Below are 26,494 nucleotides of genomic sequence, written 5' to 3'. Positions count from 1 at the left end.
CAGTTCAACACATTACATAATGAAAGAAAAGACCCAGCTTTTGACAGACATTGCAAAACAAATTAGTTTGTTCATCAACAAGGGAATGACGAACTATATGGCTATCAATGTTCCAAAAGCAACCATTGGGGTAGATGGAAAAACACTGGGAGGTGTAAATCATTGTACACATCTAGGGACCAAGATGTCCTATGATAGTGACACTATGCTAGATGGTAAGCAACAAATATCAAAAGCAGCAAACAACTTTTATAAACTTGAAAAGATTTGGAAAAATAGCATGATCTGCACTGATTCAAAAGTATGAACATTTAATGCAAGCATTGTGACTATCTTCCTTTGTAGAGCAGACTCATGGAAATACACAACAGCAATTGATAAAATCAGCTCATTCCAAAGTGAATGCCAGTAGAAGATTTTCAGTCTATTGGAAACAGTTTATTGCAATAACAGAAAATCTAAGTGGAGCACACCAATTTAAACCATCAAACACAGAAAAAAGAGGATGATAAACATATTTAGGACACAGTAGAAGGATGCCACCTATGTGACTTCCATGGAAAGAGAAAATGGACACCAACTGGAAAGAGAAAATGAGGGTGACCTACAGAAACATTGTGTAGTACAGTAGAGAAAGAAACTAAATCTATCAGCATGACACTCAAAAGCCTGTACCAAACGAGCACCAGACCAAAATAAATGATGGAAACTGGTGGACGCCATATGCATGCACCTTAGGGTGCGGGAAGATAAAGAAAGAAGGGAAAAAAGAGAGAAATATATGAAAGGAGCTGCTTTCAGGGGAAAGGTACTGCTTTAGATGACTTTGAAACTCAGTGCTTAAAAATTAGGCTAAATTACATCAAATTGTAGGTTCATATTTTTATTTGATCTGTCTTCAAAGAAAGTCAGTGACAAAGCTCTCATTGACTTAAATGGAACAGGAGCAGTCCCTGAATTCGAAAGGGGATTTTTAAAGGACAGCGTTAACCAATATAGGTCTAGATACTAACAGAAAGGTCCAGTCTATGTAGCATCCCTAAGAAAAATCTTATTTGAGGCAACCCAAATTAGTTATTACTGGTGCCTCAAATAATGCTTGTTATTTAAGGGAGGAAAAAAACACAAACACCTGTTTAAAATCTTCTATACGTGTACAATAGAGCCCCCTTCCACCCCTCACAGTGCCAAATCTGAAGCTGAACTTTGGGCCAAGGCAGTTTGTTGTCTTTTTTTTTAAACTATATTTCTGGTGTTTATAGATTTATTATTTTGTTAATGTGTAGAGAAATTTCAAAAGTGATTTTCAAGGTGTAGGTTTTGTTTTGTTAAAATCTCATAATGATCCAAACACGTTACGGAGTAGAATGCTAGTGTGTTACAGGATTGCTGTGTGTAAAACATGGAGCATACAACAGAGTTTGAATAGTCCTGTTTTATATCTTGAAATCAGATGTCCAATCAGGAATAATCCAGTGAGGAAAGTTCATCCCCACCCCACTCTGCCGCCATTTTTTAAATTTGTACCCAACTCTGTGAACGAAGTATAACATGTCATTTGATGTCTGATTATTAATATGCACTAGAGGTAGAGACTGGGATCTCTCTAGTGTTGCTGTAAGATATCCGTTCAGGAAGAGTCTCAACCACTGACCTCTTGATGGTTCAAGTGAAAAAGAAAGAATGTGCCAGCCATTGAGTGAAAGCACTGAAGTAGGCTCTAATCTGCATATGGTTAGAGTTTTGGTTATTGGGTGTACCTTCTACTATTCTAGCTGGGAAATTATGGGCCTTAAAATCTCCCCTCATCTCACCTTCCACAACATGGAGGGGAAGAAAAAAGCAAAAGGCTCTGATCAAATTGCTCCAAAATTATCTACATGAGGAAATTGGAAGCAATTTCCAATTGTGTGTGTGTGTGTGTGTGTGTAAACAATTTCCAATTGTGCATTGTGTGTACTGTGTCATTGTAGGGTGCAGGAGTAAACCTTGTTGCAAGCAATGCTGCTGCTTTCCAGGTCTTTCCCATAGGCACTAAAACAATGAGAAACCTGATGATAAAGCATGCATTAAAAAGCCTTTAAGGCAAGGGGAAGAGGAGGCTGGCGCTATTGAGGTGATTACTCCATGAACAATCAGGTGTGGCTATTTCTTTTTCTTGGCCATCCGTGACTCACCAGCACACACAAGAGGAACACAGTGTGTGGTTGAAGTGGTGGGTTTAGATTTTATTTAATGACTAGTAGTTTTGGATGCTTAAATTTTTTGGTGTGCAACTGGTGATGTCTTAATAAGGCTTGGTTTTTATAGAGGGGGTGTTTGACACTTTCCAAAATTTTGGCCCCTTCAGAGTTTTAAGTTTGAATCCAGCACCCAGAATCACTAATCACTTCTGAAAGCCTTAGCTGGGGCCTTCATCAGGAGTCCTGATGCCACAAGAGCAGAAGCCTTTAGCTGGCGTTAAATTGCAACAGAGAGCCTGGGAAATAGAAAGGAGGGAAACTAGATATAGAAGTGTCACATAATGGTGATTCTTCTGCAGGGGAGAAGTTTCTGAGCTATAATAAGCAGGTGATAATAAGGAGACTCTACTAGGTCATTTCCTAGTAAAGCATTCTTCTTCCAGTTCACCCTGCCCACCTGCAGCTGGGGATGTTCAAACTTTAAGTAACTTAATTGGAGGGTTTGGTGAATGGTAGAGTAGGTTGGTATGGGGTCACAAGGTGCATCTTGAGAACAGGGGAAATTTTGAAGAAGTTTAAAAAAAAATAACAAAATCACACCCCAAAATGTAAATATAAAGCAGTACCAAAAATAGCATTTAAAGTTATGGCAGGAAAGATCTTTTAGGTAATAGAGTGCATGCGGATAGAAAACGATACCATGGTGAAGCCTGTACTTAGAATAATATTGCTAGAAAGAGGTAATGGGAACTTTTTGTTTTATTAATGAAAAATTCAGTATTTTTATACTGAAGCCTTGATTTTTGTGGTGAAAGCACTCAGTTAAGTTATTTAGATATATTTATCTAGAATGGTAAAAATATGCTGCTTTATCATGGAGAAAGATATTTCTCTTTATTCATGGGGAAAGAGATTGTACAATTATTGATATCTGGTGTCTTTCCTCCGGCTCCTGTTTATTTGGGGTCTGATTCCAGGAGCTGCAGGTGGAATGCTTTACTCCTGGAGTAATTCTGCACTACTGCACAATACAGAATGTGTGCAGAATTAATGTTCTGCGCAGAATTAAATTTTTCCTGCAGAATCAGTGCTCCCAACTTGAAGTGCACCTGCAGTTCCTGGGTTTGCCAGCCTGCTCGGTTACTTGGTGTGGCCAGATCTCCTCCCTGTGCAGCAGCTACTGGAGCTGGCGAGCTACGCCCTGTGGGGAGAGGCCATTGCTTTCCGGGAGGGGAGACTTGGGGCGGGGGAGGGCATGACATGAACTGTTCTGGGGGCAGATGAACCTTTAAATTGTGACACCACTCTCTATCAGCAGGTACCGGTGGTCTCTGTCCAGTGTGACCGTAACAAAGCTTCACAGAGCGATGCCTGCGGCTGGGCTCTGCAGGGGAGAGGTTGCAGGTGTCTGGACCATGGGGGCCAAGTACAGCCCCCTCCATCATCCCCCAAGTACCTCCTCCCAGTGCAAACACACTCCTCTAGTACCCGCCTGCCAACTTATATTTTCCCTTCCCCCAGCAGTGTCCTCTGTTTGGGAACTTGAAATATTTTAACCCTATGGGGGCACTGTGAAAACACAAGAATTGACTAAAAGACCAGAAAAGCAGACTTTTTCCCCCAAGATGTACCCAACTGGCATGTGTAACACACCCAGACTGAGGTGCCTGACAACAGCATAACAGAAAAAGGAACTGGGTTATCACAGGGGTTTCTTCAGTTCTATTCCTGGGGGAATCTTTTTTGTTGCCTGTATTATTAGACATACTTGCTGACAGATATTTGAAATAAATTACCAAAATAATTGAAACCAGCATGTTTTGTGATATTTTGACAAAAAAAATATGCAAAATTTTTAATTTTTTGGCACAGAAATCTCCCAGGAGTAACTTGTTGACTAAAAGTTATGCAAGCACGGAGCTTGTAGTCTTGGGCTCTTTATTTAAATTTTCTCTAGAACACTTTGAAAAAAGACTGTCCTGGAATAATCCTGGAAGAAAAAAGATACGTGAGCTAAATGCGGATAATTCCTGTGCTTCACAATCAGTTATATTTATCTGATCCTAAACAACTTAAGCCCTAATTTGCATATAAACTATTTTTAAGACTTTGTATAGCTAAAACAGTGGTTACATTTAAAAAAAAGTCTTCCCTTTTGAGATTACCGGTTCCACCAGTATATGACCTATTTTAAGTACATTAGGTAGATGGGATTATATTACATAGGGATTATATTAGATAATATTTTAAAAATTGTTTAGGAAGAATATAAACTCTCATGCTTCATGGCATAAGCCAGCTACTGACAGGATTTATGAAGGAAACTCCATTAAGGTTATTCCATTTTCATCCATTATGGGTTTGTTTTTGGGTTTTTTCCCCGCCTTTTTCTGATGCATCTGATTCTGGCTACTGTTTAGAGACAGGATACTGGATTGGACACACCACTAATCTGATTCCGTATGGCAATGGCTACGTTCCAGTGTGCCTTAGTACAGGTCACAATATCACTAAAACCCAGTGGTCATTCAAAAGAGAAGAAACTTTGTGCCACCACCATGGGAAGTGATTATATAATTAGCTAACAATCCTAGAATGATGGTTTGGTTGGGTTCTTTGTTTCTGTTTTTTAAAGGTCAGAGTTAGTTCCTCCCAAATAGGCCAGATTGCAATTCGGTTGAAAAATGTAACATTTAATTTTTCTGTATGTGGCTTTGTTGAAAACACAGGACTCTGGGTTGATTAATATTTGTTGAAATAGAAGAACTTCATTATTGTGGAGAGCAGAGTGACTACTCTGCCAAAGTCTGTTTATCCGGAAACAAATCCTGAATTAAGTGAATTAGCTCAATTTTGATGAGGTGACTGGTAGGTTAGTCCTGTCGCTATAGCCGTTTCTCTAAATGTTAGTTTTATATTTGTGTTTCAGCAGTTGAAATGCAGTGAATGAAACAATGATCAAAAAGAGTGCATGCAAACTTCAGCTAAAACTCAGATGTGCCCAGAAGGACAAAAGGCTAGGTTTGAAGTATTAAATATAATCTGTTAGGACTGAACAAGGAAAATTATTACAATAGATCAAATGGAGTTCAGAACATGCTCTAATTTTTGTTCTAAAACATCTTGGTTCTGGGAGTAATTCCTGAGTCAGAAGTGCTGTAGTAGTATGTCAAAATATTTAAAAGTTACAAAACATATTTAACATATTAATAGTGGAGATACAATTTGGATTATCCATTTTTATCTAAAAACAGCATTATTTTTTAAACCTCTGAATATGTGATACTGAATGATACTGGCAACCTTCTTTCAGATATGTTGTTCTTAATTTGGTGCCCTATTTATTTCCTTTTTATATCTGTATTTCCCCAAGTGCATTCTGTCCTTGAGCATAAATAAACCTAGTCTCACTGCTGCATATCCAAGAAAATCTCCAAATATTGATTATCTAAATAAACATTTGCGTTCAGTATCTGAAGTGTATTCATTAGCTTTGAGGGGAAAAAATAGAAATCAGCCTCATAGTGCTGAATTTCTAAAACGTTTTTGGTATGGCTTGATGTCTCTTCTGAATGCAGAGGAAAAACAGTCACACTTGCATCCGTCATTTTCTTTATCGCCTCACTGCAGTAGCCTTATGCATATTCTACACAGGCGAACAAAAGAATTTTGATTTGTTGACTATAGGAAAAAATCCATGGCTTTAAATTTGAAAAGAGATGTTGGGGCAAGTGAGGGGGGAAATAGGAAAGCCTGACACTTGTGCTGTGAACGACCTTCATAATTAACTTTGGCAGGTTCAAACTGAGATTGTTTTGAAGTGTTTTAAATACCTATAATGCTTGTGTACCTTATTCTTTATGTAATAACTGTTTGTTTTGAGTAAACAACCCCACCTGCCGATCGTCATCTCTAATTAGGAAGGATTGGCAATAACAGTGTAGGTCAACAACTAAGTACAGACCTGTGCCTCTGAAAACATGCTTCCCAGGTCTAATGTTACTTTTAAGGGGGTTTCCATTGTATCTACCGAATGAAATAAATCTTTGTCTTATGGCCCTCTTTTCCATCCTACAAATAGGACATGCAGAATTATATGGCTCCACCTATCAGGAAACAAGAAGGCAAAGAATCTGTCATGACCCCAGTCTACCATCTTCTTTCCTGTATTTTTTTCCTTTGCACGGCCTTCCATGCCTAATTTTTTCCTCTCCCTAACCCTTCTTCTTTTCTTCCCTTCTAGGCCCAGAGCTGAGGATAGAAAAATAGGGACAGAGAGGGGGAAAGGAACAGAAAAGATTCCCAGAAAAGCAGTGGAGCTGCAGTCTCTCTTTTGAGTCCCCTGGTTCCAAATGAGATTTGGATTCATGGGGGAGGGGCAGCAATAGACAGCACACCAAGAAATCTGCCACCTTTTGAGGCTACATTGCCCAGCATTCATCCTCCGCTTGCTGCAGTGGGGGCACTGTCTGCCAGCTAGAGACCTCCTATCCTCCATCCATCCCAGCAGCTGGCTCAGCTGAACTGCACCCCTGCTTCTGTCCCTGGTGCTTATCCCAAGCAGCTTGCACAACCAGCGGCACAAAAACAGCATGGCTGACACTGAAATGCTCCCACTTCCCATCAGTTTTCCTTCCTGCAACACTACAGCCGCCTCTCCTCCACACATCTCCCTGAAGCGCTGACACACTTTCTCTGCAGCCAAAGGGAGCCCTACCAGACTTCCTTCCATCTGGGCCTCTGGGAGTTACCAGCTTGAGGAAACCATCAGGGAGCTGGGATCTGTTGCCTATGGTAGTAGATATCCCCAGGTCTCCTCTCTGTGCCCCGCAGATTTCTTGGCAGCCCCAGTGCCTACAAATAGCCTGTCTCTTCAGAATGCCTGATGCCCCCATCCCTCAAATTTTCTCCTGATGACAGCATTACTCTGTTTGAACCTGACCAGATCAAGCCAGCCCAATTTCCATCTTCTGCTACAGAGAGAGGCCGGCTTCATCACTTCAGCAGGGTTCCACTGTCACTGCATTGACATCTTCCCAGGTCCAAATGCTTTCTTCCAACCCTTTGGCGCTGGGAAACGTCAGAAGTCTAAGCCCTGTGCTGTGAAACTCTGGACTTTCTGGACCAGGGGAGCATTTGCCCCCCCCTCTCTCTCTCTAGATAAAGAAGGGTTAGATTTTAATCCTGTTATTTCCTTGTGCACAAGCCTGTGAAGAGGAGGAACTTCTGCCCTTCTGCCCTTCGTCTCTTACCTCCATCTCCTAAACCTGCACATCTCTAACCACCTGGTCCATTTTCTTCACTCTTTAGAAGAGTGCCTTCAATTGAATTTTGTCATGCCTACCTTTGATGAGTCTAACCACCCAGTCCCACTGGCACTTTCTCTTCTTCACCCTCTGTGATCACCACCTGAATATCTTGGTGGCTCTGATGGAAACATCTGCAGCTCTATTTCAGTGACATCCTGATTCAGGTGCTCTGTGCTCCCCAGGTGGAATGATCATGGGACAGAGTACTGCAATACCTGGCATCCCATGGTTTCATAATCATTCATCCGTTTCTCTCTCAGACCCTTCTGCACCTTTAAATAAGCCTGGATTCCAGAATGGCCACAGCCCTCCTCTCAGAACAGGCTTCAGTCTCTGTTGGATTCGGACTCAAGTCCTGGCTCCCTCCTTCGAGCCAGACAGAGACGATCTGATTCGCTGAACCTCTCTCCACCTTAAGCCCCGATGTGCCACCCTTTTGCCCAGATACCACCATATGTGTTACCTCTGTGGATCTTTCTCCCTCACCAACAGCCTATCTCCCCATTACCTAGTGCTCCCACTTAGCCCCATCACAATGCGTCTCTCTTTACTTTCCCCCCCATTTCCCAGTTTCTCTAGCCACAGGTGCCAGTCTCTTGGGATCCATTTTAGCCCAGGAGAATTTATCGTCACAGGATCAGAGAGAGAGAGCATTATCATACTCATGTTTCAGACCATCTTCTTAGTCAAACATTGGTATCCCTGCTCCTTGACAAGTGCATCCTGGTCTGAACAAATACTGAACAGACTTCCCCTTTAATGGGATCAGTCACTGATTTCTATTTTTTGTTAATGCTCCTGGGTTTCCCATTTGACCCCTGGAAGTCCCTTTCAAGCTACTGTCTCCTCAGCCATGAAACAGCCACCAGATGGGGGAGAGAATTGAGCTCTCTCATTATTACAGGAATTCAGTGTGTGGTCACAAGAGTTTGGAAAAGTTTGCTAGTTTGTCTGTTTTGAGGCTGCCGCAAAAACGGATGGTTGAAGAGCTGCATCATACTCTGCTATAAGCAACTCGAGCGCCAGCAACCCAGCTGGTCATTTGTCACTCTACCGGAGGGATCACAGTTTCCTAGGTTGAGAGGGCTGATGCACCTACTTCCCAGGCATAGAAAGTGTCTGTGTGGTCTCCACACATGTATAAAGTGCCATCAGCTAGAGCTGACCATATCCTGGGGTTGTAAGAAAGGCAAGCCCTCCTCCTCAGGGTACTATTGGTTACATCTTTTGGCTATCCTGACTCTCCTTATTGGCACAATGGAAGAAGAGGGACATATGCCAAGGAAAAATTATTCCCTGGTAATTCTTTTATTCATAGTCCTTTTTTCTCCAATCCTACATGCACCTGCCTCCCTCACTTCCATTTATCCATGCGTCTCTCTTTCCCATAACTCTACTTTTTTAAACTTCTTTCTATCCCTGAATCCTCTCTTTCTAATAAGAATTGGGCAGACTGGAACTTTATATATAGGGCTTGACTCACAGATTGTTTGTCTTTTTGCTTCCTGGTAGATTGGAATCATAACCCTGTATAAATACCTTGCTGAATTGGGGCCAAAAGTAGGAAAATAAAACACAAACAGGATAACTTTTTTTAAGTTAACATTGTAAGAGGGAACATCTTTTTCAGCCAGCTGTTTTTATCTTGGGGTCTGCAGTGCTGGCCATTGGATATGTCTTCAGTTGAATACCCAAATGTGGTACCTGTAGCGTCACAAATGTGATATTAACCAGCAGGATAACATGTTGCAAAAGAGCACAGTTGAAGGTAATAAATCTGTCATTCCGAGTCTAAGGAGAATGGGATGGGGATTTTGTTGCTGCTCCTGCTGTTAGGTAGAATTTCTTCTTTGAAGACGTTTTTAATAAACTTGCTGAAAGTATCACTTTGAATCCTGCATGTTAGACAGAGGAGGAATTAATGAGAAGTGGTTGACTTTCCACTGAAATTATCCGTACATTTCAGTGATAGATCTAGTTAGTTTAGTACAAGTGGACAATGAGCTGGCAACATTTCCCTGCTTTAGCATGTTTCCTTTTTCTTCCATTACACGATATGTTAAAGCAGCATTTCTTAAATGCGGCCACCGTGGCCACATGTGGCCACCAGGGGCTTTTCTTGTGGCCACAGCCTCCTGGGCTGTTATGGGCAGGGGGCAGGCAAAGTAGCTGCCCTTCCCTGTTACTCCGGGATGCACCACCTTGGGGTTTGTTGCCTGGGCCACCAGAAGTGGTTTGGCCCTGCTCCTCCTGTGGAGACACCTGGGGCACAATGTAGGAGGACCAGGCAGCCAGTGAGTTCCCCACCTTCCAGGGGCGGTGGGGTTTAGGCTCTTGGCTTCAGCAGCCTTGCAGTGGTGGGACAATAGGGCGGCAGGATCTGGCTACAGGGCTTCGGTCTCCAGCCCCCCACCCACCCCCATTGCTCCTAGCCCCTGCTGCCTCCTCCTGACCCCTCCCCCACCATCCAGAGCTTAATTTGTCCCTATGCTTGACGGGGCTGAGTAAGTCTGCTGTGAAAAGCATACTTGTATGCTTGTTAATATCACTTTTCACAACAGACTTATCAGCTAGCAATAAATACATTACAATGATTTAAACGGGTATGTGTCTGTATTCTTTTTTTTTTTCCTAAAGTGATTTAAGTATTTTAGGAAAAAATGTGAAAGCAGCCACCAGTGTGGCCATCAAAAAATTTGTCCTGAGAACCCCTGTGTTAAAGAGTATTATAAATACTTGAAGCACCACAGTAGACCTTTTTCTTTCACAGTTCATGAAGATTGAAAAAGCACTGCTGTTTTTAAAGCTTAGACAGGACACTGTATTTGTAAATTAAGGCTCATTGTAGTCTACCCTTGTATGGATGGTGAGATTTTATAGATAAACTTATTTTGGAATATGCACATACGATAAAGTCAGCATCACCTTTCAGTGTCTTGCCAGATGCTGTGTAAAGTAATCTACATAAACCTAGCTACTACAGATGAACCTTCTAAGATGTCAGTTTACAGCTTGTATTTATGTTTGGGTTGATCAGATTAAAATACTGCAGATACAGATTGTGTTGTTAATATTAAATTTTGTATTCCGGTCTATAATAAATGATTTTTCCTCTGTGCATTGGAAAAACTGGTTAATAGAGCTCATAAGAGAGTTTAATTAGTGGGCTGTTTGTGAAACAGAATAGGTATTCTGAGTCATTGCTCAGAATTACTCTGAAATTTCTCAGTGTTGGATTGTTTTTCTTTTTCTCATTTCCGTTGTTGTTTGACACAGGATGTTTGGGTACAGGGAGCATTGCATAAATGTAGCTGAATGCAATAATTTAATGACAAAAGCACTAGGTTTTTTAATTAGCAAGCAAGCAGATTTTAGACATGGCTACTAGAATATTTTGTTATATACTGTGTAGCAATCCTGTCTTTGTAAAAGAATATTTTCTTCTTTTTCCACTACTTTTATGTAGTTCTGAATGCAAGTGTCACTGCCACCACCGCAACATATAATGATCTGAGGTGGCTACCTCTCTTCTGATGATTCTTCTTCTTACCTGTTCTCCTTGCGTGACAGAATGCATTCTTGGCCTTTCAGCAAAAATACCTCTTCTGTAGATCAGGCAGAATATTTCATCAAGGCAGTGTTTCTGCTGAGCCCTGCCAATACAATTCCTTGATCAGTCATTAGGGACATCTGCAGTGATTGAACTTGTATCACTTACCTGGTTTAGTTACTTCTTTGCCTTTTTTTTTCTCTTGAATAAAATAGTGCACATATTTAATCACTAGAGTAATTGGATTTTTGTAAACTTTGACTCTGGATAAAATTGTCAAGAAAGCCTGAAGTGACTTAGGAATCTGCGGTCTTATCAACATGGTGGTAGTGCTTACCAGTGTGGGGGAGTGATTTCTGAAGAGCATTAACATGTTGTGCATTGATCGGCCCATGTAGGCCCTGCTGATACACACTAAAGATTCCCTAGTGCGCTTTAATGTAATACTGTTTCAACAGCACTACATTAAAAGCGCGGTAGGAAATATGCTATGTGCACCTGCAGAGTCCATGCAGACCAATTAATGAGGAACATGTTAGTGCTCTTTAGAAATCACACCCCCATAGTAAGCATTACCCCACCATGTAGACAAGTGCTCCCAAATGCTCTAAGTCCCTTCGTGTTGTAGAAGACTTTGAAAAAAAAATTTACCCTATGTCCAGTGCAGTCCATGTATCTGTAAGTTATATACAGTAATGTTATTAGTTACTTGAGCAAGATATGGCCGATGAAAGTTCAGAATCAAATCTGCCTTCTGTGTGCTGCCTCCAGTTTTCCCTCCATCTTGATTGGTGCAGTGATGTGTTCACAACTGAGGATTCAGTGGCGTATTATTCACCTTAATAAGCTAAAGTTGTTTGATGAATTCTGCATTCCGTGTTGAGCTTTGGGAATCCAGAGGAGGCAGTGTCCCCCCCGACGAAGCTTGCCCCACTTCCCTTGGGAGACTGTTCCATAGCCTAACAGTTATGGCTGTCAGGAAGTCTTTCTCTTGGAATTTAGCCAGTTATTTTTTTTTCACCTTTCTTAATTTCATCCCGTTTCCTGTGGTTATACCGACAGATATCTCACTAAATGATTCGTCTCCCTCCTTGGTTTTACACACTTCAGATATTTGCAGGCTGTTATGCCTCCTCTTAGTCATCGCTTAGCACATCTGCCGCGTATTTTAATACTTAAATATGTAGCTCCTTTTGTCTTGCCCCATAAGTCATTCTCAAGTCCCCTGGTCAGATCCATTGCTGTTTTCTGAAATCTGCCTCCAGTTTGTCAGTATTTTCCTCATGTCCCAAAATTAGTGCACTATTCTAAGCCTAGCTGGGCCAAAGCTGTCGAGAAAGGGAGCTGTCACCTCCTTGCTCTAGGATGTGATGCATTTGTGTATACAGCCCCCTTTGAGGTGGAGAGTAGGAGGGCAGCTACTGCATGTGGCAAACTTGTGTAATTTGATTTGTGCTTTGCCCCCATTATAGGTCTAACATCATTGCTTCCCATTTTATCTCCTCGTGTGTGAGAGAGAATGAGTATTTTTCCTCAGTGTATTAGTTTTCATCTTTCCATGCTGAATCTTATTTTATTTCTATCTCTGTTACTAATTTGTGTCCCTTTGTCTTTGGCTTTTCTTCTGTGTCGGATTCACTGCAGTGGACAGAAGTAATAACTCATGGGGATTTCTGTCCCAATTGTGCATTACTCTAGGTCAGTGGATTTTTGTGGAGAAGCTGTAGCACAATTCTGTTCATGGAAAAAACTGTTCTTTCCAGAACACAAAATCCACCAGTCCACAGGACCCCATACTTTTTACAGGGAGGTAGGGAAAAAATAAGGAAAAAAAGAAAGAGAGGGGAGAGAGAACTAAATACAAAGGGCAGGGAGGGGAGGAAATCCATATATTTGCTCAAGAAATGGACTCCAAATTCTCTCGTAGGTATAGTCCTTTTGTAGCCCTTATAGAACCACCTCATATGAGGGTTTTTCTTAGTGTATCATTGATTTTAATTATTGACTCACATCATTGGGACAGTGTCAGTGAGAGGGAGAGAGAAAAAAATCAGCAAAATAAAACGTTTTAAAGCATTGTGGGGAGCACAAATCTTAAATTGGGCGTATCCTGTTTCTGTTTGTGTTAATTTCTTTCATTTTCTAAAACGTGTTTCAGGTATGCTAGTGATGCCTGTCTTCCTTTAAAGTGCCAGGTGTCTAGAGTGTTGCAGAAAAGAGCTCTGTCAAATCTTGGTACAGTAGTTCTATCTCCAGATTGGGGGACGTTGTTATGAGAAGGAATTTAAAGGTTAAGACTTCCAAAATTCAATCTGTCAGTTGTGCCTTTTAATTTAACTGTACTGAGCTAGATGCTCATATACACTGCTGTGGCAGGATAAAAGGGAAAATTTACACCCACTTTTAAAGTCCCTTTAGCTGCCAGAGAGATGTAAGGAGGCAGTTGTGTAAATCAAAATCAAACCTACTGACCTCAGATTACAACTGGTCAGAAAAAGGTGGGGTTTTTTTCCATTGAAAACGTTAACTTGTCAACGATTTGGGTGTTAGCCTGACACTTGGGAGATGTGGGTTCAGTTCCCTGATTTTGGGCAAGTCATAGAATTTCTTGGTCTCGGTTCTCCATCTGTGAAATGGGGACTATAGTACTTCTCTACCTCACAAGCGTGTTTGTAAGGATTAATGCACCAAAGATTGTGTGGCACTAAGATAGTGGGAACCTATAGGTACCCTAGAAATAAATAGGTTCAGTCTCCAACCAACTTGGCTGCAACTGCTTCCAACCTACACCTGTCTTGTTTGAGCTCTGCATTCAGAATATTCCAAGTCTTAACTGATGCAGTAATCACACACAGTCACGTCTGTTCTTACAGCTCCATACTTATTTCAGATATGATGTAAAATAGAAATCCCAAATACTCGAGGTCACTAAAAGACCATGGGATGCTTTCTGCAAAAGTAGGGATGTAGTAATTGGTGTCTTAGTTAAATTCCAGCTAAAGTAATCTTCCCTTGCACTTCCATTTGGACACCCTAGTCTTCATTTCCTCTTTTGAATGATTGTGCTGTGCATTTCATTCTTGAAGTTGTTGTATTTCAGTTCAGGAGCTGCAGAAGGTCCCTAAAAGTGGGGGGCCATCAGTGTCTGAAATGTGACCCTACTTCCCGCATCACCACTTCTCCCTAGGGCCCCACCCTCGAGTCACCCCTTCTCCCTGCACCCTGCTCCCACACAACCTCTTCCCATCGAGACTCTGACCCTTCTCGCTACTCTCCACCACCCCACCACCTCACTCTGGTGCCCCTGTTTCAGTTGTGTGCTCCCTGTACGTACTGGGTGAGATTTCCAAAACTGGTCAGCAGTGAGGCCTAGTCTACCCCGGGGAGTGGGGAGAGTGAATCGATCTAAGTTATGCAACTTCAGTTACGTGAATAATGTAGCTGAAGTCAATGTATTTAGCTCTACTTACCATGGTGTCTTCACTGTGTTAAATCGATGGCTGACGCTCCCCCATCGACTCCGCCTGCGTCTCTCGCTCCGGTGGAGTACCAGAGTCAACAGGAGAGCACTTGGCAGTCGATTTATCGTGTCTAGACTAGACGTGATAAATCGGCCCCCACTGGATCGATCGCTGCCCGTCGATCCAGTGGATAATGTAGACAAGCCCTGAGTGCTTTTGAACATCAGGCCCGTTTTGTACGTTGGTTTGCTTTGTTTCATAGATGTTCTGTGATACTTCAGGATGAAAAGCATTGTGCAGTATAAAGCTATAGTTTCAAAGGCATGGAGCATATTCAACTTCCATTTGAATTCACTGGGCGCTGCCAGGGCCCAACTTCTTTGCAATTCAAGCCATTAAAAGCTATTATCATACATTAAAACATTTTGTCAAAAATATGAAGGCGGACAAAGCAAATGTTATTGTAATCTCCCTGTTGTAGTTTATGAAAGCCATGTTTTATAGCCTAGTGCAGCTTTCAATGGATGATCTTTTTCTTTTAGCTCTTCGTCTAGGGTGGGGTGGGCAAACTATGGCCCGCGGGCTGTTTTAAGCTGGCCTACAAGCTCCCGCTGGGGCACCGGGTCGGGAGCTACACCATGCGGCTCGGCCCTGCTCCAGTGGTCCAGCCAGGGCTCTGGGGCCACACCACATGGCTCAGCCCCATTCCAGCCGGGGCAGGGGCCTCACCACATGGCTCCCGGAAGCCACGGCATGGCCCCGCTCTGAAGGTCGGGGGCTGCTTCATGCCTAAGAGCAAAGAAGGGACATGCCACTGCTTCTGGGAGCCGCTTGAGGTAAGCGTCGCTCGGAGGCTGCACCCCTGAGCCTCTCCCCATGCCTCAACCCTCTGCCCCACCCCAGATCCCCCTTCCGCTCTCCAAACTCTTCGATCCCAGCACAGAGCACCCTCCTGCACCCCAAGCCTCTCATCCCCAATCTCACCCCAGAGCCTGCACGCCCAGCCAGAGCCTGCACCCATGCCCCAGCCCTGATCCCCTTCCAAACCCCTCGGTCAAAGCCCAGAACAGCCTCCTACACCCCAAACTCCTCATCCCCAGCCCCACCCCAAAGCCCTCACCCCCTTCTGCATCCCACCCCCAATTTTGTGAGCATTCATGGCCCACCATACAATTTCTATTCCGCAATGTGGCCATCAGACCAAAAGGTTTGCCCACCCCTGATCTAGGGCCACCATATTCAAGGCCTAGTTATTCCCTGCATGAGACTCTAAAACTCATGAGGTGGTTTTGACCTGGTGAGTCTTAAACATTTGTTTCACGTGGGATTATAGGATATCTTCTGAGTTTTTGAACAAGTCTTTTTACTTTCTGGTTTTTCTTTTTCCATCTATTTTTATACAGCTAATAGATTCATAGATACTAAGGTCAGAAGGGACCATTCTGATCATCTAGTCCGACCTCCTGCACAGCGCAGGCCACAGAATCTCACCCACCCACTCCTATGAAAAACCTCACCTATGTCTGAGCTATTGAAGTCCTTAAATCATGGTTTAAAGTACCTCCCTCATCGTCATACTATCTGAGCACTTTTCAGCAGTGCATTAAACAATTGCACTAAAATATGTATCATAGGGGGGACAGTTGGGACATGCTTAGTGTCTTTTGTTTGGTAGGGTTTTGTTTTTAAACACACAGCAGTTTGTGCATGATATTAGAGAAGGAGTGTGCTTGCACTTGGAAAGAGAGGTCTTGAGGTTTGTGATGGTCCTTAGTTCCTGTGATAGTTCGTTTCACAGTTTTGGACCAGTCTCCCCACCCAGCTCTTTCTCCTGCACAGATGAGCTTTTATCAGATTCCCTCTGGCATTACTAGAGTTTAGGTAGTGCTAGAAATTCACTTTCTGTGAGATTTCCTATAGGAGAGTGCAGCCTTTGCCATTCTAATTGCAGGGCTTCAGCGCCTCTAGGGGAGAATTTTTTGAGGGATACCATCCTTTCTGAGCAGTATTTTATGTCAGTGTGTTTGTGTTTTAAATACTGGTGCCTTACTGAAGCTCCCAGCTAGATGTGGTCTTAAACCATGAGCTTCCCCTTAAGTTTAGTTTTGCTGATTTTATTATGTTCCCACACAATTAGTGGCTTATGTGGGAGGGGAGAGTGGGGAGCAGCATGCTTGTTTTACCTGAAAATCCCAGGTATCCCTGACCTATAAGCTCCCCCCTTTCTAGTTTAAGACTTTTATTACTAGCATCTACGTTTTAACCAGCAATAAGCAGTGCTCTTGAATTGTAGCTGTACTGCAGTCTGCAGGAGAGAGGGTTCAGCATTTCTTGGACACTGGAAGGGTCCTTGCAGCTTAGTAAGCAACAACTTGCTGTTCCCCTGGTTTAGAGCACTACTGCATCTTGTAAGAACCTGCATATTAAGAGGGTCTAAAATACTTTAGCTTGGTGGCTCTGGCACTGTGTCTCTATAAATCATAAGGGTTCTCTATTTCAGAGAAGGTTGGTTGGGATTTACTCTGCTTGGGCCCAACCTGCCTTCTGTAACATCTGAGATATGTGAACAGTTACAAGTCACTTTCAAAATGGAGCATAGTTATTGCATCAGTAGTACTGGACTATTTCCTGTGGCCTGTATTCTTTCAGGAGGTACCATTCTGTTCCAATCAAAAATACGTTTGTTTCTTTGTCCCAAACTATTCACAGTTTATCTCTCTCCCCCTTTCGGTTTGAGAATAACCCTGAAAATGCTTGCTAAATTCTAGCAGGTGTGACAGCTGGACTTAAGTAGAAACGGGCTGTCTCTCCATTCTTGGACAAGCCGCAGCTTCCCTAAACAAACTTCTGTTTACTCTGAATCAGTTCACGTCTATTTTAAATAGCCTGTAGGGTAATTAGACACTGTGTTAGAAAGCTACATCTGGTACAAGACAAGTAGTGATCTTCACAGTCCGATTATATTGACTTATGGCAGTGAGGGGCTTATCGTAATTTTCTGATCTTGATTGTATTGTGTTTCCGTACTCTTCTTTCAGTACAGATTCTTTGGATGACAGCAGCTTCCTCTGCCCTTCTGTGAAAGGGATGTAAAGACAGATGGCGTAACAAGTTACTGTGAAAATGGGCACATTTTTAGGAGCAAGAATACAGAGGACAAGTGGACTAAACAGGAAGTGTTCTCACCTCCAAAGATTAATCTTAAAAAGAATATGGACAGCTCTTTGTAGACAGTGTCTGGTAGGAAGGGGACACTTAAGAATATCAAAGAGTCAGCAGGCTTCCTCCTCTTTCTGTAGGTATAACCACTCATGGAGGCCATCTGACCAATAAACCATAAGTAAATACTTATGTGAAAGTTCGGTGAGGATGGTTTAATATAAGATCCTGCACCCTATGAAATGCCTACTGAGATGTTCTTCCATCAGCTGTACCAAAGTAAAGGCTGACTTTTCTGGACCTGTTTCAGAGTAGCAGCCGTGTTAGTCTGTATTTGCAAAAAGAAAAGGAATACTTGTGGCACCTTAAAGACTAACAAATTTATTTGAGCATAAGCTTTCGTGAGCTACAGCTCACTTCATCGGATGCAACTCAACAGCGATGTGCGTATTTGTTTGACTTTTTGTAGAACCCTACTTCCTTTCTCAAAGTCCTCTGAGAGCTGAAGCAAAACAGGATGAAAGGCATTCTCATTCTGCCCAGCTGGCTTAAATAAATGTAATTTTTTGTGCTGATCCTACTTGAAGGTAAACTTGCAAGGCTTTTTTCTGATGCTAGATATTTTTCCTGGGTTTCAGAGTAGCAGCCGTGTTAGTCTGTATTCATCGAATGCATCCGATGAAGTGAGCTGTAGCTCACGAAAGCTTATGCTCAAATAAATTTGTTAGTCTCTAAGGTGCCACAAGTACTCCTTTTCTTTTTCCTGGGTTGTCTTTGACAGTTTGGAGCACTGAATGCTACTTAACTGACCTTTAGGACAAGAACCTTGCAGAACTCACTGCCATCTTCCTCAGGGTCAATGGTTCCCCTCCCCCGCCCCTTTTTTGGCGGGGAGGGGAGAGAAGGTGTATGAGACTGTAGAGTGAAAAATTTTGCTATCCAGGATTTCCTTGTGAAAAATCTGGGATGAGGCCTAGGCCAGGGCTTGTTAGAAGCCCCACTATTGACTAGTTGAAACTTAAAGAAGTTCCATTCATAAAACTTACATTTGGAGGGCCTCTATTCTTCATATTTGCTTTTTCTTTGTGGTTGCCTAAATTAAGACCTGTGCTTAGTTCTTCTCTTCCCTTGGTCTGAATCTCCTCTCCATGGCTTCCATGGCATCTGTGTCTGTGCATTTTGAATGTGTCCATCTCTGTAGCATCCATGTAACCTTCTGTGAATCCTGCATCGTCTTCCCCAAAATACAGTGTTTTCTAATGAGATAAGATCGTTCTTTGCCATTCCTAATTTTTCCCTGTGCCTCCCTCTTCTTTCCACATCCCCCTAAAGTAAGCTGATCATTTAAAAAGAATAATAATTAGAAAAAAGAGGAATGTGTTTAAAATCCTCTAAAAAAATGTTGGGTTTCTCAAGCACTGGATATCCAGAAGGATGGAACGCTAGATATAATTAGGTCTCTTGTATTGCTAGTGTTTTAAAGGGAGATAGTGCCCTAGCTGCTCTTAATTTTTATTAAGAGAAAAAAATATGGCATTTTGCAAACTACTTTTAAACATGTTGAGAGGGCTATTTGATGATTTTTCTTGTTTGCTTGCTAGCTTTCGTTAGGATGTGGTAAAAAGCAGAACAGTCTGTAGCAATGCAAAAAATGTTCTGCCTTTGCTGATTTGTAAGTGGAAACTATTAATCAAAAATGGTATGGAGGAGAGGAATACTTCTTTTTTTTATTTTCTTTTTCCTCAACTTGCCTCTGCATTTCCTGGGTGAGTTTGCTGCTTCCACTGGGAGACCAGACCTGAGTTTGAAAGATACTGCTGTGGACTATATTAATGATTTGCACTTGTGTATGGAAAGATCCATGGCTCTTGTTAAGATTGTCTGATTATATTGCTATAATATCAAAGGGCCTTAACCATGGACCTGAACCCCATTGTGCTGGGTTCTGTATAAACCCAACAAAAAGATGGGTCCCTACCCCAAAGAACTTACAATCTAAATATAAGGCAAAAGACAAATGGACACAGACAGGGTAGTACAATGAGACAACCATGGTCAGCATGACACAGTTTTATCAGAATACCAGCAGCTTAACCATTGTTAAGTTTTTTGTAGGTATCCTGGCATAGAAGAATTTGAAGGAGGTTATTGAGGTAGCTTTGTAGATGTTTATGGGGAGTTCCTCCAAAGGGGTAGCTTGGGAGAAAGCACGAAAGTGTTTGTTTGACAATGTAACAGGGTCCAATGGAAGCTGGTGTAATTGGCATCATCTCAGCTGGCCTAATAGGGAAGCAAATTGAACTTCAGTTTGGCAACAGATCTTTCACTAAATATCACAGGATTAAGTACGTAGGCGGGGGCAGTGATTGGATTTAAGAAATGGAGCAATGTGTGATGTACAGCATTTTATCTGTAGGGATCTCTTTAAATCCTCCAGGTGACATATGCCTGAATGTGGTTACCATCTGATGACTGTTTGGTGGCTGATGTAAAACGGGTTAGTAGTTTTGGTCCAGTTACTGAAGGGGAGATTCTGCATTGCAAGAATAGCACCAAAGTAATGGACACCAGTTGGCTTTCACATTGACGATTTCGGGAGAGCAGCCATAGATTTCAGTTAGTGTCTCACCTCTAGATGGGGTGAGGTACAGGGAAGATGTGGTGTAGGGAACCGGGTATTACTAGTATCCATACTATACCTGGTCTTGTGAATAACTAAAGGGTTCCAGTGTCCAGTGCAGACAACCTAGCACTCTTTGTGAATGTGATGAAATTCCCTTTATTTAAAAAAAAAAAAAAAAGTGGGGCATAAATTTTTGGCTTAATGCTACTCACACATTGATGGGTCTGAAGACCAAAGAGAGTCTGATTTCTTCAGATGTGGGTGTCAAAACAGCATCCAGCGTGCGGGATGCCAATCTGAAGAGGCCCAGCTTGGCTCAGAGGACGTTGTCTTTTTTGTTTTGCTTTGGGGAATGGCTGCACTAGAAACTGGAAGGGAAGGTGGGGGCGGGGAGAGAGAACAACAAGCGGGAATAGTAGTAGTATGAAGATCTAGAACTATAACATGCTAGCCCCACCTGATTCTGATGTCTAATGAATTGGTGGATTCCAAAGCACAGAAAACAAGACTCACAATTTAAGCTGGTGCTGTATGTGTCATGTGTGAATGGACTTCTGTGCCTGTGCAGAACCCCACTGAGATGCCCAACTGCATGCTGTATGTTGCCGGATCAGGGCCTAAGAGATGGTTTCCTTTTTCAGAACATGCAATAAAAAGATACAATCAAATTAAATGAAAGCTCGTATTTCTTGGCCATGGTTTAGAACAAATCCTCTTCCCCTCCTCCAGTATCCATTTGCAGTGCACATGAATTTAGAATCTATTTTTATTGTCATGAGATTTATTGCTATTGAGAATAGTTTGAAAAGAATTTATATTTAGCATGATTTGTTCCATTTTTTTTTTTGTTTTCTTAGCTGTGAATGTTTAGTATACTAAAAGTTTACAGTGTCTCCTAGAAATCTCATATGGCCAAGCATAGGTTTTCGCAAAATTATTTTTCTGTCGATTTTTCCTTTTGACTCTGTTGGCCTGCATTCTGTTGACTGAGGTAGAATTTTTTTTCCTTCATCATCATTGATATAAAGTATAGACTGCTAAATCATATGGCAGAATGCAGCAACAAAAATTTGCTAATTGAAACAACTGCATCAAAATTGTGGTGAGTTGAGTTTTATAGTTTTATATTTCATAGTAAAGCAGTATTTTTCCTTTTTTGGACTCCCTGAAATTAAGTGTTTTAGAAAGTTGAATAGGTCAACTTAGATTTTTCTTTCCATGAGAAATTTTATACAATATAATACCACTGATGTAGGAATTAGCATACATGTGATAAAAAACACCATCAGTAGTTTAGGAATAGAAGTTTATAATTAGCTTTTATACATGCATTATCAATAATTTCTTTTGAGGAATTTTGTTCTTTGAACCAGATGATGCAAACATGCAAAGGAGTAATTTTGCTCATGTGAATTGCCTCCTTCCACTGTAGAGGAAACATCCATGTAGATATCTTTTTGTGTGGAGGATGGCAGATGGCCAGTGCAAAGTAATCTTAACGATGTAACTTAGGAACTCCAGAGAAAGGAATGGGGGGACATGAGAAGCTTTGTTTCCAGGTCAGTGTTGTTCTCCTCTTGTATCAGCTGTCTTATGTCGCTCTCTGCCCTCCCCAAAGTTCCTTTTAGGTTACTTTTATCTATATTCTTTTCCTTAAAATGGTATCTATGCAAATGTCTCTGAGAAATGAGGTAATATTTTTTTATTGGTCCAACTTCTGTTGGTGAGAGAGACGAGCTTTTGAGCCACACAGAGCTCTTCTTCAGGTCTGGAATCATTAGGGAATCATTAGGAAAGGGATAGATAATAAGGCAGAAAATATCACATTGCCTCTATATAAATCCATGGCATGCCCACATCTTGAATACTGCATGCAGAGCTGGTTGCCCTAACTCTAAAAAGATATACTGGAATTGGAAAAGATACAGAAGAAGGCAACAAAAATGATTAGCGGTCTGGAATAGCTTCCGTATGAGGAGAGATTAATAAGACTGGGACTTTTCAGCTTGGAAAAGAGATGACTAAGGGGGGATATGATAGAGATCTATGAAACCATAACTGATGTGGAGAAAGTAAATAAGGAAGTGTTATTTACTGCTTCTCATAACATAAGACCTAGGGGTCACCAAATGAAATCAATAGGCAGCAGGTTTAAAACAAACAAAAGGAAGTGTTTTTTCACACCATGCACAGTCAATCTGTGGAACTCTTTGCCAGAGGATGTTGTGAAGGCCAAGACAATAAGAGGGTTCAAAAAAGAACTAGGTAAGTTCATGGAGGATAGGTCCGTCAATGGCTATTAGCCAGGATGGGCATGGATGCAAAACCATAGACTGAAGTGTCCCTAGCCTCTGTTTGCCAGAAGCTGGGAATGGGCAATGGGATGGACAACTTGATGATTACCTGTTCTGTTCATTCCCTCTGAAGCACCTGGATTTAGCCACTGTCAGAAGACAGGATTCTGGGCCAGATGGTCCTTTGGTCTGATCTGGTATGGCTGTTCTTATGCCCTGTGTGACTCTGGGCAAGTCATTCAGGGCCAGATTCTTAAACGTATCTATATGTATCTAGATAGATAGCTATGTTCTATGATATATGTTGCAACGCTTAAGTGACTTAGACAGCTAAGTCCCATTTTCAAAAGTGACTTAGGCACTTAGGAGCCTAAATCCCATTGACTTCATTAGACTTAGGTGCCTAAATACCTTTTAGGATCTGAATCTAAAAGCTTGTCTCTTTTGAGAATGGGACTTAGCCATCCAAGTCACTTAGGCCTTACCGTGCTGAGCAGAGCAACACCTTAATACCTTTGAAAATCTGGGCCTTATTCTCTCTCTGCATCAGACAGTTCCCCATGTGTGAAATACTAATATTTTATTAAACTCTACCAATGAAAGGTGCTGTATAAGAGCTAGATATTTATTATTATTATTATTTATTATTTATTATTGTTGTTGTTGTATTTATTTGTATTGTGATAGCACTTACGAGCTCCAGTCCTGGAACAGGACCCTATGGTGCTAGGCACTGTACAAACACACAACGCAAAGACTGTCCCTGCCCCACAGTGCATTCCCCACTTGACAGAGATATGGAGGGCAAACATATTAAAGATTGGGAGGGGCCCACCGACAGCTACAATGGGTACATATAAATACCTCAGGAGTTCTCAAACTTCATTGTACCACAACCCTCTTCTGACAACAAAGTTACTATGTGAGTGGGCTAAAGTCTGAGCCCCACCGCTCTGGATGTGGGAGAGCGGGCCGAGGTCCACCCCCCCCCGGGCTGGCAATGGGAGAGCTTGGGCTTCTGTTTCAGCCCTGAGTCCTACCAAGTCTAATGCTGGCCCTGGCGACCCCATTAAAATTGGGTCCTGACTCACTTTGGGGTCCCGACCCACAGCTGGAGAATCGCTGCCTTAGGTAGACACAAAACAGTGGAGAGAGGTGACATCAAAAGTATTTGTTATACTATTTATGCTCCTGGTTCTGTGCTCAGTTTAAGTTTTGGTTAATGCAGGCTAACTGGGGTTGGGATATATTTGTTGAGATGAATTTAGCCATTCAGGAAGAGTGGGTGTGTTTTGTGCTTGTACTTCTAGACCTAGTGAATAGAAGCGCTCCCTTGATGTATTAATTTAAAATAGGAATTTCCTATCTGTAACACTGCATGCGGTCATTGTAGCTGTGCAATAAAGCATTTCTGAGGGTTTTTAAATGCATATTGTGCTGCAATATGCATTTAAGCCTTAAAAATTGAGCACCTTGATCTGATTTTTAGAAGACCAAGGAACTCTTATTATATATGGATTATGCAACACAACATTTCTTGGGTTTGTATTTTTTTCCAAATTCAGTAGGCCAAATGCGCTTTCTCTCTGCACAAAGACAAAGTAACAAAGTTTTTATGTAGCAGAGATGGAATCCCTCCACCAGACTAGGGCATAGCTCCTCATGTGCAGAATGCTTTGTGACCTCTGCTTCCCCATGCAGGTGTGTGAGAAGGAGCTGGGTAGCTACTTCTGCATTATTGCAGTGAGAGCTCCTATGGAGAACAGGTTTTAGAGTGATAGCCGTGTTAGTCTGCATCAGCAAAAATAACAAGGAATCCTTGTGGCACCTTAGAGGCTAACAAATTTATTTGGGCATCAGCTTTTGTGGGGTACAGTTTTCACACTCTGTTATCTCTCTCTCCCTGTGTGGGCTTTTCACAGCCTTTCTTCCTCTTTCCCCTCTTGAGCAAAATGATTCAATGATACAATCAGGATGATTCCTCTGCACATTGGACCCCATGTGCAGGTAGGATTTGGACCTAGCATTTTCCAAATTCATTAAAGTGTATAACAGTGAGTAAGATTCAAGAAAATGCCTGCCTCCTGAGAATTTTTTTTTTAACCCTGGTTATTTCTACATGCCCAGTAAGTGTCTGTGGTTTAAAAAAAAATACAACAAATCATTGCATTTTCCAAATATCCAAAATGGCACATAAATATGGCACATAAGACCGAGGAACTTGGAAGCCTGAGTGCAGAGTCTGCTTGTGTGTTGCTATTGTCTTTTGTGTTCTGTTAACAACATTCATATTGTAAAATCATTGGGAGAAAGGTTTAATATTTTTGGCGTAGCTTTTGTTATGTTATCCTACTCCATTGCAGACACTTAGTTGTCCTTGCTGTATGTGTATATGTATAGTGTTAATAATAATACATCACTAGCTCCATGTTACTAAACCAAGTTGTTAAACCAGGTCTCCTCCTCCTACTACAAACGTAAACACAGACATTACCAGTAAAACAGAAGCTGTTGAAATGATTTGGCTGCTAAAATGTGCTCCTGCCATCCGGATGCAGCAGCAGTTGTACCGTATTGTCTTTGCCGACATCACCAACATACTAAAGAAAACATAATGTAAGAGCTTATCCTGGCACGTGATAGTCTGTCCTTTCTTTTCAGTTCTGCATTGCCACTCACAAGTCAATAACACAATATAGAAAGTTTAAGTTGATTTTACAACCAGCTGATCAATGTGTTTTGGAGGGGTCTAGTAAAATATGAGGCTTCTGAACTTTCACAATATGAAAACCAGATAGACTCTATAAACAATGGCATGAGGAGCATTTATTTTTATTTCATTTTAAATGGGAACCATGTTGCTTGAACAGCTGATCCTCTAGTTTGTTACAAATTCAACACAAAGCTATTAATTGTGTTTATCTAATTCCATTAATATCAACACGTTACATGCTTTTCAGATAACTTGTAGAAAAGCATTTTTTAGCTGCTTTTTTTTTCCTTTTAGGTATGTACATTGGAGTGGCTATTTAAAAAATTTTCTGTTAGCTTCCACAGAGTGGAATGGTGAAAAACTGACACCCTGCTGTATGTAGAGAGTCTAGGTGGAAGTGTGGTGAAAACAAACAGGAGAAGAAAATTTTGATTCCACATTTGGAAGTCATTCATGTGCTGAAAAGATACTGAGTCCTTTTTTGTTTTGTTTTGTTTCTTATGTTTCAACAGGGCAGAGTTTAGGGTATGGATTTGTTAACTATATTGATCCAAAGGATGCAGAGAAAGCCATTAACACTTTAAATGGACTCAGACTCCAGACCAAAACCATAAAGGTAAGAGAATACAAAGAGCCTTTTGCTAAATTTAGGAAGAGCAGTAAGTAGTTAAGACAGTTTTTGGAAATCTCATTAGTATTTTAATGTAAAGGGCACAGCTAATTAGCTGTTCCTTAAAACAAAGGATGTATGGCAGATGGAATCTTTTTTTCTTTCAAACTGCTACTATTTTTATTTATTGGGGGCGGGGAAACCCTTGTCAAGCTTTCTAAAGCGTTGTAATGGGATTTGAAGTTAGGATAAAACAGCCATTGAGAGAACATAACCCATAAAAATCCATAGAACAAAGGTGTAATATACAGTTGTATCATTCATAAATGACCACAACACATGTTGTGTTAATTACAATTAATTTGGCATGTGATTATCAAACATTCAGTTCATAAAAGGCATCCTCTAATCAAGATACACTTCTTCCCAGTTAAGTGCCATTTTCAAAAACCACAGTACTCTCTTTCAAGGGTTATTCTTTCAGTTTCACTGTTCTTTGTTTGATTCACTTTCCCCCAAAGGGACTAGAGATCAAGTAGAAGCCACCCAGTTTGTTATTCAACCATGCCATTAATTTTTCCTTGGTTTCCTC

At 41.5% G+C, this 26,494-nt stretch overlaps 1 protein-coding gene across 8 annotated transcripts in view; it reads left to right on the top strand.

Annotated features, from left to right (window-relative positions):
- ELAVL4 (ELAV like RNA binding protein 4) overlaps positions 1-26,494 on the top strand; it is a 105,763-nt gene that overhangs the window by 58,846 nt on the left and 20,423 nt on the right. For all 8 annotated transcript variants that reach the window (XM_043490838.1, XM_038414397.2, XM_038414398.2 and 5 more), the window contains exon 3: positions 25,805-25,908. In XM_043490838.1, coding sequence (XP_043346773.1) covers positions 25,805-25,908 — 104 coding nt within the window. The remainder of the gene's footprint in view (positions 1-25,804; positions 25,909-26,494) is intronic.

Source organism: Dermochelys coriacea, chromosome 8 (assembly GCF_009764565.3).
Source record: "Dermochelys coriacea isolate rDerCor1 chromosome 8, rDerCor1.pri.v4, whole genome shotgun sequence".
In the NCBI taxonomy this organism is placed as follows: Eukaryota; Metazoa; Chordata; order Testudines; family Dermochelyidae; genus Dermochelys; species Dermochelys coriacea.
The sequence above is the reverse complement of the archived record's forward strand: the minus strand, read 5'-3'. Positions and strand labels throughout refer to the sequence as shown.